General features: G+C 70.9%; 1 protein-coding gene across 2 annotated transcripts; it reads left to right on the forward strand.

The window, feature by feature from the left end:
* Positions 1 to 459: 459 nt before the first annotated feature.
* Positions 460 to 11564, forward strand: LOC125368313 (pro-cathepsin H). 2 transcript variants are annotated; one of them, XM_048369223.1, is made up of 13 exons: positions 460 to 572; positions 2694 to 2725; positions 3796 to 3901; positions 4253 to 4323; positions 5508 to 5612; positions 5690 to 5776; positions 6542 to 6597; positions 7666 to 7747; positions 9256 to 9324; positions 10236 to 10342; positions 10694 to 10819; positions 11252 to 11364; positions 11396 to 11564. In XM_048369223.1, exons 1-12 carry the CDS (start codon positions 482 to 484, stop codon positions 11325 to 11327), a joined length of 1008 nt encoding a protein of 335 aa, XP_048225180.1. In that variant the 5' UTR covers positions 460 to 481; the 3' UTR covers positions 11328 to 11364; positions 11396 to 11564. The 2 variants fall into 2 exon arrangements, with proteins under 2 accessions (XP_048225180.1, XP_048225179.1); XM_048369222.1 differs by having other exon boundaries at positions 11252 to 11564.
* Positions 11565 to 12257: the final 693 nt, after the last annotated feature.

The raw sequence follows: 12257 nt of genomic DNA on the forward strand, positions 1-12257 counted from the left end.
ACCCCTCACAGCCTCGCCCTTCCACGCCAGATGCCCGTCCTGCCCACCCGCCACGCCAGGGGCCACCCCAGGCCCTCCGCCGGGCCCCACGCCCGGCCCCGGCCCGCGCCCTTTGCCCCGAGACTGCGGGGCCGGGAGACAGAGCCCCGCCCCCCGCGCCGCCCCGCCCCCGCGCCGCCCCGCCCCCGCGCCGCCCCGCCCCCGCCTGACCCCGCCCCCATCCCCGCCGCCAGCTCCATCCACCCAAAGACCTGGCCACGCCCCCGCCTTGCTCCGCCCACGCTCCTAGACCCAATGGCAGGGCCACGCCCCGCGTCGCCACGCCCCCGAGTCGGCAGGCCACGCCCCGTCCGCTCCAGCCCCAGCCCCATTGGCTCACAGGCCGGGTCCCGCCCCGCGCGGCCCCGCCCCGCCCGCCCCGCCCTCGCCCTGGGCGCCCAGCCCCGCCGGCCCCGGGCCAGAGCCCTCGGCGCCCGCCGCGATGTGGGCCGCGCTGCCGCTGCTGTGCGCGGGGCTCGGGCTCCTGGGCGCCCCGGCCCGCGCCGCCGCCGCGCTGTCCGTCAGCTCCCTAGGTAGGCCCGGGGGCCGGGGGCCGGGGGCCGGGGGCCGGGGCGGTGCGCGCGGGGCGGGGAGGGGAGGGGGAGGGGAGGGGGAGGGGGAGGGGGAGGGGAGGGGGAGGCGCCACCCGGACCGGCCGCTCCGGGGCCGGGCACCCGGTTACCCGACACCCAGCCGGGGCGCGGGCTGGCCCGCGTGGCCGCCTCCGGGGCGCTGGGGTCCCGCCGTGAACTGAGGCAGCCCCGCCCGCGCGCGATCCGGGCTTCTCCGGGCGCTGACGGGAGGTTCGGGGTTCAAAGCCGACCCGGGCGGGAAAGTCCGTGAGACGCCCCGGCAAGAAGGCCAAGTGGGGCGGAAGCCGATCGGGGGGCGAGTCCGGGGTCAGTGACTTCGGGCCCGCGCCCCCCAGGCCGCCCCCCCGCAGTCACGGACCCGCCCCCCAGGCCGCCCCCCCCACCCCCCCGTCACGGGCCCGCGCCCCGGGGGAGCAGCCTGGCCGCCCCGCCCCCCCTGCACCCCCAGTCACGGGCCCGCGCCCCCCGGGGGGCAGCCTGGCCGCCCCGCCCCCCCTGCACCCCCAGTCACGGCCCTGTGCCCCGGGGAGCAGCCTGGCCGCCCCGCCCCCCCTGCACCCCCAGTCACGGCCCGGTGCCCCGGGGAGCAGCCTGGCGGCCCCGCCCCCCCGCACCCCCAGTCACGGCCCTGTGCCCCGGGGAGCAGCCTGGCCGCCCCGCCCCCCCTGCACCCCCAGTCACGGCCCGGTGCCCCGGGGAGCAGCCTGGCCGCCCCGCCCCCCCTGCACCCCCAGTCACGGCCCGGTGCCCCGGGGAGCAGCCTGGCCGCATCGCCCCCCCGTCACGGCCCTGTGCCCCGGGGAGCAGCCTGGCCGCCTCGCCCCCCCTGCACCCCCCGTCACGGGCCCGCGCCCCCGGGGAGCAGCCTGGCCGCCCCCCCTTCCCCCCCCCCCCCCCCCCCCCCGCCAGTCACCAGGCTGAGCAGCCCGTCTCGCCCGGCCCCGCTCCTCCTCCTCTTCCCGGTCTCGGGAAGGCGGCTGGGCCAGGCCCAGGCTGCCGGGTCGCTCGCCCGGCCGGGCCGCAGGCGGAGCTGGGCTCGGGCCGGGCCGGGCCTGGCAAAGTTCCGCGCAGGCGGCGAGCCCGGGGCCGCCGTCGGTCAGCGCAGAGCCGGGCCCCCCGCAGGTGAGGAAACCACCCGGGCTGGGCGCCCTGCGTTCGCTCGTGGACTGGGGAACCACAAGACGCTCCCTCCCCACCTCGCCGTCGCGGGCCTGGCGCCCACCCAGCCCCTCTGCTCCCTGCTTCCTGGGGGTGCATGGGAGTCGAGCCCCAGGCGCTTCCTGCCCAGGCTGGCTTCAAACCCGCGTCCTGACCCTCGGTCTCGGCCCCAGTCGCTGGGGCCCCTGGACTCCCCCAACAGTGTTAAACCGTGTTAAGGCGTCACCCGGGCCCGCCTGCCGTCCCCGCCACTCGGGAGGCTGAGACCCGAGCGTTGAGGTTTGAGAGCAGCTGGGGCAGGAAAGTCCAGGAGACCCTGATCTCCCGTGAGCCAGCAAAAAGCTGGAATTGGCGGCGGGGCTCAAGTGGCAGAGCGCCAGCTTTGAGTGAAAAGGCGAAGGGGCAGCGACCAGGCTCTGAGGTCAAGCCCCAGAACTGGCAAAGAACAAAAGGCAAATATTCAAGGGGTCGGGTGCCGGCCAGCAAAGGGAGACTGGAGATCACGAGACCCCGAGCTCAAGTTGCGATGCCAGCACCAAAACCCCCGAATTTCCTCTTGCTGGGTGTGTGGTGCATGCCTGTTACCCCCCCAGCACCCAGGAGGAGGATCGTGAGATTGAGAACAACTAAGGCTACACAGTGAGGCCTTGGCTCAGAAAACAAATTGCATATAATTTCATAATTGTATTTATTAATATATAATAAAACGTATTAATTACAACATATTGCACAACTTATAATTATATAGTTATATATTCTCTGTCCACAATAAGAACACATTTGCTACTTTTTTCAAAATTATCATAGGGTATGCAGCAGGAAGAATTTGAGCTCCGTTTTTGTACTCAGAATTAATTGGCGTGCAGGTGGCCCAGGGCTAACTGTAATCTTCTTCCTTCACAGAGAAGTTTCACTTCCAGTCCTGGATGGTTCAGGTCAGTGCCCAGCTTCTGCTTTCTGAAGCTTTTCATTTCACAAGTTCCTGTTATTAAACCAAACAATACCAGATTTCAAAGAAACAAGGGGCCCGCCCCGCCCTGGGGGCTTTCCGACTTCACAGGGTGCAAACCCCAAGAAAGCTCTGGTACCAGGTGGCGGTCCCACTCACTGGCGTAGCTGGAGCCCTTTGAGATGAAGCCCTGCGGGGCATGGCAGACCCCACCTGTCATCCCAGCTACTCAGGAAGCTGAGATCTGAGGATGGAGGTTTGAAGGCAGCCTGGGCAGGAAAGTCCATGACACTCTTGTGTCCAGTGAGCCAGCGGAAAGAAAGCCAGAGGTGGAGGTGTAGCTCAAGGGGTTGAGGGCTAGCCTTAAGCAAAATAGCTCAAAGATGCTGCCTGGGCTCTGAGTTCAAGTCCCAATATGGGGATTAAAAAAGGGCGGGGGGGGGCTGGGAATATGGCCTAGTGGGAGAGTGCTTGCCTCGCATCATACATGAAGCCCTGGGTTCGATTCCCCCAGCACCACATATTCAGAAAAGGCCAGAGGTGGCGCTGTGGCTCAAGAGGTAGAGTGCTAGCCTTGAGCAAAGAGAAGCCAGGGACAGTGCTCAGGCCCTGAGTTCAAAGCCCAGGACAAGCACAAGAAATGATGATGATGGTGATGATGGTGATGATGATGATGGTGATGATGGTGATGATGATGGTGGTGATGGTGGTGATGAAGATGGTGGTGATGGTGGTGAAGATGATGATGGAAATGGTGATGATGGTGATGATGATGATGATGGTGATGATGGTGATGAAGATGGTGGTGATGGTGGTGAAGATGATGATGATGGTGACAGGGGTGGTGATCCGTTGGGGACCGGCCTGTGTGCTTGGGGACCGTGGTGGGGCTTTCCACGGACTTGACTGGGCCTCAGCGCCGGCCTCCCGAGCGGTGTCAGTGCAGCCCGGGTTCCCGCTGGCCTCCGCCGCAGGGCCGGGGGTGGGGGGGCGCCCGTGGGCTGGGGGGGCAGAGCGCGGCCCTCCCCCCGCCTCACCGCCCGCCCCTCCTCCCAGCACGGAAGGACGTACAGCGCGGAGGAGTTCCCGCACCGGCTCCGGACCTTCGCCAGCAACTGGAGGAAGATCAACGCCCACAACGCGCGGAACCGCACGTTTAAAAGTAGGGGGGGGAGGGGAGGGAAGGGGGGAGGGGTCCCTCCCTGCCCCGGGGCCTTGGGAAGAGGGGGATGGGGGCGTCAGCCACAGGAACTCAGGCCGGGCGTCCCCAGCCCCCTGGAGGCTGCGCGCTCAAGGTCTTGGTTCAAAGCCAGCCCCGACAAGAAAGCCTGAGACTCTGGTCTCTGGTGAGCCCGCAAACAGCCCGCAAACAGCCGATGGTACAGCGTAAGCCCCGAGTTGGAAGAGCCGAGCGGGAGCCTGAGGCCCCGAGTTCAAGCCCCCGTTACGGTGTGTGAATGACACGGGCCCCGCCCCGCCCCAACGCCTCCCGTCTGCCCCCCTTCTCTTCCAGTGGCACTCAACCAGTTTTCAGACATGAGTTTTGCTGAAATCCAAAGCAAGTACCTCTGGACGCTGCCGCAGGTAGGTGTGGTTCCTTGAAAAGCAACGTGAGCTCTGAGGGCCGCAGTTCAAAGCTAGGCTGAGCTAGAACGCCTGCGAGACCCTGAATCCAACCAGCCCTTAAAAGCTGCACCCCGCACAGTGGCCGCGGCCCGAGAGGGAGAGCTGGGGACAGCACCCTGGCCCCGAGCGTGGCCCTGGGATCAGCACCCCCACCCCCCCAAAAAAAAGAGGTGGAGCACCAGCCTTGAGGCAAAGAGCTGGGGACAGCACCCCGGCCCGGAGCGTGGCCCTGAGATCAGCACCCCCTCCCCCCCAAAAAAAGAGGTGGAGCACCAGCCTTGAGGCAAAGAGCTGGGGACAGCACCCCAGCCCCGAGTGTGGCCCTGAGATCACCACCAACCCCCCCCCCCCAAAAAAAAAAAAAAGCAAACTGCGTTTTTTTTCCCCTTCAAACCCTGGAGTTTGGTTCCGGGGGACTGTGCTTGTCTGGCCCCGCCCCTGCCCCCAGCCGCAGCCCGTGGGGGCCCCAGGTTTCCTGGGGGGCAGCGTGGGTCTCCCCTGTCTCCAGTCCGTCGCTGGTCTAGGTTTCCGTGATAAGGCAGTGCGCGTGCTCAGTGGGAATGGAGAGCGGGTTTTTGTGTTCTTGGATGGTCGGCTGCTTTTCCATACCTGAACCGGGCCTCGAACTCAGGGCCCCGCCGTCGGGCTTTTTTCTGCCCAAGGCTGTACTCTGCCACGTGGGCCCTTGTGACGGTTAACTGGAGGTCAGACGCTCCTGGCGGGGGGCGGGGGCCGTGGCCCCCGCCTGTCACCCCGGCTCCTCCGGAGGCCGAGACCTGAGGGTCACCGTTCAAAGCCAGCGCGGGCAGGGAAGCCCGTGGGACTCTGACCTCCGATGAACCGCCGTGGCTCGAGGGCAGAGCGGCGGCCTTGCGCCCGGCCCGGAGCTCCGGGCCTTGCAGCTTGCTTTCCGCGGGGCTGGGCTGAAGTTTCCCTGGCGCAGCTCAGCCCGCGTGCACCGCCCGCCTGCCGCGTGCATTCGCGCTGGGCGTCTGGGGGAGAAGGGCGGACCAGGCAGCTCAGCCCGCGTGCACCGCCCGCCCGCCCGCCCGCCGCGTGCATTCGCGCTGGGCGTCTGGGGGAGAAGGGCGGACGAGGCATTTGTGCGCTTCTTCCTGAAAAGCATGGCTGCGTTGTTCCAGAACTGCTCGGCCACCAGAAGCAACTACCTGCGCGGCACCGGCCCGTACCCGCCCTCGGTGGACTGGCGGAAGAAAGGGGGCTTCGTCTCCCCCGTGAAGAACCAGGTGAGGGGCGGCCGTGCCTGAGGGGGGCCGCGGGCGGCTGGCGGGCGCTGACCGCCCCCCCCGCCCCGTGGCCGCAGGGCGCGTGCGGCAGCTGCTGGACCTTCTCCACCACCGGCGCGCTCGAGTCGGCCGTGGCCATCGCCAGCGGCAAGCTGCTGTCTCTGGTAAGGTGGCGGCGCCCGCCCTTCGCCGTCGTGAAATGTCTGCTCCGGCCCCGGGGCCACAGCTCCACGCGTGGCTGCGCGGAGGCTCGTGGGAGCCAAGAGGCTCTTGGGTCTGTCTGCCCCGCCTGGCTTCAAACTGCGGCCCTGAGATCTCAGCCTCCCGCCCGGCCGGGACTGCAGGCGTGGGCACCAGTGCCCGCTCGTCGCCTGGCGTGGGCACCAGTGCCCGCTGACCGCCCGGCCGGGACTGCAGGCGTGGGCACCGGTGCCCGCTCGTCGCCTGGCGTGGGCACCAGTGCCCGCTGACCGCCCGGCGGGGACTGCAGGCGTGGGCACCAGTGCCCGCTCGTCGCCTGGCGTGGGCACCAGTGCCCGCTGACCGCCCGGCCGGGACTGCAGGCGTGGGCACCAGTGCCCGCTGACCGCCCGGCCGGGACTGCAGGCGTGGGCACCGGTGCCCGCTCGTCGCCTGGCGTGGGCACCGGTGCCCGCTGACCGCCCGGCAGGGACTGCAGGCGTGGGCACCAGTGCCCGCTCGTCGCCTGGCGTGGGCACCAGTGCCCGCTGACCGCCCGGCAGGGACTGCAGGCGTGGGCACCAGTGCCCGCTCGTCGCCTGGCGTGGGCACCAGTGCCCGCTCGTCGCCTGGCGTGGGCACCAGTGCCCGCTGGTCGCCTGGCGTGGGCACCAGTGCCCGCTGGTCCTGTCATCTGGACACCCAGCCCTGCTGGCCTGGGGCTCAGGGGGGCTGTGCTCCTCCCTCAGGCCGAGCAGCAGCTGGTAGACTGCGCCCAGGACTTCAACAACCACGGCTGCCAGGGGTACGCCCCCCCACCCCCCAAATTCCTCTCCCGCCCCTGTCCCCCAGCCCCATCCACCCCCCGCCCAGGGCCCCCCAACCCCTCTCCCTCCCCCTTGGTCTCCCAGCCCCCTCATCCCCCAACCCCAGGGCCCCCTGAACCGCCTCCCCCACCCTCCTGTTCCCCCAGCCCCCTCTTACCCCTAGGGCCCCCTGAACCCCCTCTCCCAACCCCCTCATCCCCAACCCACTCCCTCACCCCCAGGGCCCCACTGAACTCCCTCTCCCCCCCTGGGTCCCCCACTCCCTTCCCCACCCCCAGGTGCCCCCCAACCCCCTCTGGTTGCGGCAGACAGAGCCCAGTCCTCTCCTGGAGCCGGGTCTGCAGAGCAGGCGGCCGGGCCGGGCGGGGCGCCCCCCCCTCCCCTCCCGCCCCCGTAGCCCGCCCCCCCTCCCGCGGCGGGCGCGGCTGCAGTTGGCACCGGGGCTGGGCTTGAACGCGGCGCCCGGCACCTGGCTTGGCACCGGGGCTGGGCTTGAACGCGGCGCCCGGCACCCTGGCTTAGCGCTCCTTCTTGCTCCGGGCTGGCGCTCCTCCCCTTGAGCCGCTCCTCCATGGAGATGGGGCTCACGGACTCCCAGCCCCGGCTGGCTTTGACCTGGGGGCCTCGGGTCCCGGCCTCCCGACAGCTGGGACGGCGCCTCGGGCGCCGGTGCCCGGCAGGGGCGCTGGGCTCCGCCCCGAGCCTCGGCGGAGGAGGGGCCTGCCCGGCCCCGGGCGGCCCGCGGGGCTTCTCTTCCCGGGGCACGGGCTGCGTGCGCGCCCCCGCTGGGGGCACGGGCTGTGTGCGCGCTCCCGCTGGGCGCACGGGCTGCGTGCGCGCTCCCGCCGGGGCACAGGGCGTGTGCGCGCTCCCGCCGGGGCACAGGGCGCGTGCGCGCTCCCGCCCGGGCAAGGCTCCCGCCGGGCCACGGGCTGCGTGCGCGCTCCCGCCCGGCCTGCACGGGTCCCTGAGGCCTGGCTGGGGGCTCCAGGCTCGGGGCGCTCACCCGCACGCACGCACGCACGCACGCGCTCTCCTCTCCCCAGGGGGCTCCCCAGCCAGGCCTTCGAGTACATCCTCTACAACAAGGGCATCATGGGAGAAGACGCGTACCCCTACAAGGGCAAGGTAGCTCTGGGGGCCCCGCCCTCCCCGCCTCGTGCTTACGGGGGCCGGGACCCCAGCCCCAGCCCTCGCCCCCACACCGGGGCCCCCCTCGAAGGCCCTGAGCCCTGGGGGCCGTTGCGCCCCCACCCGCCGCCCCGGGGAGCCCGCTGGTCGCTGCCGGCTCCCCGGGCCCCGCCGTGCGCGTCCCCGTCCCCGCGCCGGGCTGCTGGGGGGGCGCCGGTGCTCGCGCCTGTCACCGGCCCCGGGCGAGGCGGAGGATGGCGTGGCCCGGGGGGGGGGGGGGGGGGACAGTGCGGGCCTCCGGGCGGGAGGCCTGGAGTCGGAGCCCAGGCCCGGCTCCACACGAAGGGTGCGGGGACCTGCCCCAGCCTCCAGGCCCCGCCCTGAGCCCTCGGGGGGCGCCCGGCCCCCCACCGACCCCAGCGCATCCGCCGTACATGCAGCACATGGACCGGTCAGCACAGCTCCTTGCCGGGTCTCAGGCCCCTGGTCCTGCCCCCCCCCCCGTCCTGGGCCGGGCGGCCTCTGTGTGGTCAGCGCTGCTCCCTGGACGGCCCTCCCGCCCCTCCCGGCCCTCCCGCCCGCACAGCCCTCGCTGCTGCTGGCCACGTTGCCCTGTGCCCTGTCTGCCGGCCCAGGGGTGCCGCCTCTGCCCTGAGCCCTCGGCAGCGACCCGTCCCCAAGGCCCCGGACACCTGGTGTCTCCGTGGGAGATGCCGCCTTCTGTGAGCCAGTGCCGGGCTTGAACTCGGGGCCCGGGCGCCGCCCCCGAGCTTTGCGCTCAAGGCTGGCGCTCTGCCACCCGAGCCACAGCGCCAGCCCGGTCTTCTGGGGGTTCGTGGGCGGTGAGAGCCTCGCAGCCCCTCCTGCCCGGGCCGGCCCCAGCCGCGACCCCATCCCAGCCTCCCGAGTCGCCGGGGCGACGGGCGCGCGCGCCAGTGCCCGGCTGGGCGTGGGCCGTCACCCTGGGGTGGGCGGCTTGGGCTGGGCGTGGGCCGTCACCCTGGGGTGGGCGGCTTGGGCTGGGCGTGGGCCGTCACCGTGGGGGGCTGGGCGTGGGCTGGGCGTGGGCCGTCACCGTGGGGGGCTGGGCGTGGGCTGGGCGTGGGCCGTCACCCTGGGGTGGGCGGGCGGCTCGGGCCGGGCGTGGGCCGTCACCCTGGGGTGGGCGGCTCGGGCCGGGCGTGGGCCGTCACCCTGGGGTGGGCGGCTTGGGCTGGGCGTGGGCCGTCACCCTGGGGTGGGCGGCTTGGGCTGAGCGTGGGCCGTCACCCTGGGGTGGGCGGGGCGGCTCGGGCTGGGCGTGGGCCGTCACCCTGGGGTGGGCGGGCGGCTCGGGCTGGGCGTGGGCCGTCACCCTGGGGTGGGCGGGCGGCTCGGGCTGGGCGTGGGCCGTCACCCTGGGGTGGGCGGGCGGCTCGGGCTGGGCGTGGGCCGTCACCCTGGGGTGGGCGGGCGGCTGGGGCCGGGCGCCCCTCACAGCCTCCGCCCTCTCCGTCCTGGCGCAGGATGGCGACTGCAAGTTCCAGCCCCAAAAGGCCATCGCGTTTGTCAAGGACGTCGCCAACATCACGCTGGTGAGTGCCGGACGGCGGCCTGCCTGGGGAGCGGGCCCGGGCTCTCCCTCTCCCCCTCCTCCCCCTCCTCCCCGCGGGCCTCCCCCTTCTCCTCACCACGTCCGCTGCTGCGGCTCCAGGCCGGCGGCTCTGCCTCCGGTCCGGGAGCTGCGCGCGGGGAGCGAGGTGCGGGAAGCGAGGTCCGGAGGCAGCCCCGGCGGAGAGCAGGGTGCTGGGCCTCTTCCGCTGGGCGCCCGGCCGCTGCGGGGAGCGCCAAGTGGGAAGACCGTGGTCCAGGTGGCGTCCTGGACCAACATCCAGACCCCGCCTGCACGCCGGCCCTCGGGGGAGCAGGGCCTGGGGGACCCCGGAGGCCCTCGGGGGAGCAGGGCCTGGGGGACCCCGGAGGCCCTCGGGGGAGCAGGGCCTGGGGGACCCCGGAGGCCCTCATGAAAGCCCCAAGCCCGGCGCTGGCGGCGCGCGCCTGTGCTCCCAGCTACTCCGGAGGCCCCGGCAGCCAGAGGTGGCGCTGTGGCTCAGGGGGCAGCATCCAGACCCTGGGTTCAAGACCCAGGACTGAAACAAAGTCCAGCCAGGTGCTGTGCTCCAGGGCAGCAGCCGTGTCTGCTGGCAGAGCAGGGGACCCCCCCCCGGGCTGCTCTGACAGTGGGGGGGAGGTGGGGAGCCAGGTGCCCTCTCTGCCCCCCCAGGTGCCCTCTCTGCCCCCCCATGCCGCTCTGACAGTAGGGGGGAGGTGGGGGGCCAGGTGTCCTCTCTGCCCCCCCCCCCGTGAGCCAGGCGCCCTCTCTGCCCCCCCCGTGCTGACAGTGGGGGGCAGTGGGGAGCCAGGCGCCCTCTCTGCCCCCCCCCCCCCGTGAGCCAGGCGCCCTCTCTGCCCCCCCACCCAGGCGCCCCCTCTCTGTCCCCCGCAGAACGACGAGGCGGCCATGGTGGAGGCCGTGGCCCTCTACAACCCTGTGAGCTTCGCCTTCGAGGTGAAGGAAGACTTCATGATGTATAAAAGTGGGGTCTACTCCAGGTGAGCGGGGGTCCCAGGAGCCAGGCGGGAAGGACGCCCAGGCCTCGCCAGGGGGCCGAGTTCCGGAAGCCTCCATGCAGGGGCTTCTGCCGGCCGAGAAAGCTCAGGTGCAGACGTTTGTGTGGGGCGATGGTGCTCCCACCGGCACCCCCGCCGCTCGGGAGGCTGAGCTCGGAGGGTCAGGGTGCAAAGGCAGCTGGGGCAGGAAGGCCGGGGCGGAGGCTCCATCGCCGGAGCCCAGGGGCCGCGCCCGGGCCCCGAGTTCGAGCACCGCGCACACAGCTCTGGGGCACGGCGGGGTGCGGCCCGGTGCTCACGCGCTCCTCACACCCGTCCTCGCTCGGTTCCTAGCACTTCCTGCCATAAAACTCCAGACAAAGTCAACCACGCAGTCCTGGCCGTGGGCTACGGAGAGGAGAACGGGGTCCCCTACTGGATCGTGAAGAACTCCTGGGGCTCTCACTGGGGGGACAAAGGGTGAGCGGCTCCCGGGGCCCGGCCGGGGTTGGGGCGAGGGTCTGGCGCCCGAGTCCCGGGGCCGCGGAGCAGCAGGGCTCACGCCTGCAATCCCGGCCGCTCGCAGGCAGAGCGCTGAGGACCGCGGTTCAAAGGCGGCGGGCGGCAGACCGGAGAGGACCCTCCAGCTAAGCCGCAAAGCCCGCGGGGTGGAGGGGGTGGCGAGGGGTGGAGCGGCCCCCAGGCGGGGAGCCCCAGATGATGGGGGGGGAACCCGGCAGGGAGCCCCAGCTGACTGGGGGGGGACTCGGCAGGGAGCCCCAGCTGATTGGGGGGTTAGGTAGAAAGCAGGGTGCTCATTTGGCGGCTCGTGAAGGAAGAAGACAATTTCCAGTCAGGTCTTGGTGGTGGCAGAACGTTCCAGAACGGCCTCAGCGGCCCCCTCTCCCCCAGGTACTTCCTCATCGAGCGGGGGAAGAACATGTGCGGCCTGGCGGCCTGCGCCTCCTACCCCATCCCTCAGCTGTGAGCCGGGCGCGGAGGCCGCCGTGGTCAGACGGGGGGGCCCGCGCCCCGCGCCCCACGGTGGAGGAGGTGGGGACGTCACGCCCGTGCCCAGCCTGGGAACCCGAGGACAGAAGCAGCCTGCCAGCAGCCAGGCGCCCATCTTGAGACCCGAGAGCCACGGGCTTCAGTGCCTTCGCCACGCCCCCCGCCCCCCCATGCCTTTCCCGTGGCTCCTCGTCAATAAACACCTAGGCCTGTGCCGGTGCTCGTGGCTGCGCCAGACCCCCTGCCTCCCCAGTGCCCCCCCTCGGGCGGCCCCACGGCTCCCCCTTCCCCCCACACGTCCTCATCCCAGGGCTGAGGGCTGGGGTTTGAACTCGCCGGCTGCTGTCCCTCAGCTTCTTCCGGCTCGGTGGTGGCTCATTGGAGACTCGTGGGACACTTCTACTGGGGCTGGCTTTGAACCACCGTCTTCGACCTCAGCCTCCTGAGTTGCTAGGGCGACAGGACACGGGAAGCACCAACAAGCGAGACAACTAACAAAAGCCCTTTGGAGTCCACAATCAGACATCTCCCTATGCAGCCCAAACGGACCAGAGTTCACCCCTCTGCTGCCTGCACCCCAAAACGCTGGGATTGTAGCTATGCCCACCACGCCCGGCTACTGCCTCCTAACAGTGAGACAGACGCTGAAGGCGAAAGCGTTTTGAGCCGTTCTAAAGCTGGGTGTTCTTTGATCGCACCCGTCATCCTAGCTGCTCAGGAGGCTGAGATCTGAGGATCGTGGTTCAAAGCCAGCCCAGGCAGGAAAGCCCATCAGGTGCTTATCTCCAATAAACTATTCAAAGGCTGGAAGTGGCGCCGCGGCTCACGTGCGTTAGCCTTGAGCACCAAGCAGCTCAGGGTCAGAGCCCGCGTGGAGTCCCAGCTCCAGGACTGGCAAAAGAATCTA

Source organism: Perognathus longimembris, chromosome 20 (genome assembly GCF_023159225.1).
Source record: "Perognathus longimembris pacificus isolate PPM17 chromosome 20, ASM2315922v1, whole genome shotgun sequence".
Classification (NCBI taxonomy): domain Eukaryota; kingdom Metazoa; phylum Chordata; class Mammalia; order Rodentia; family Heteromyidae; genus Perognathus; species Perognathus longimembris.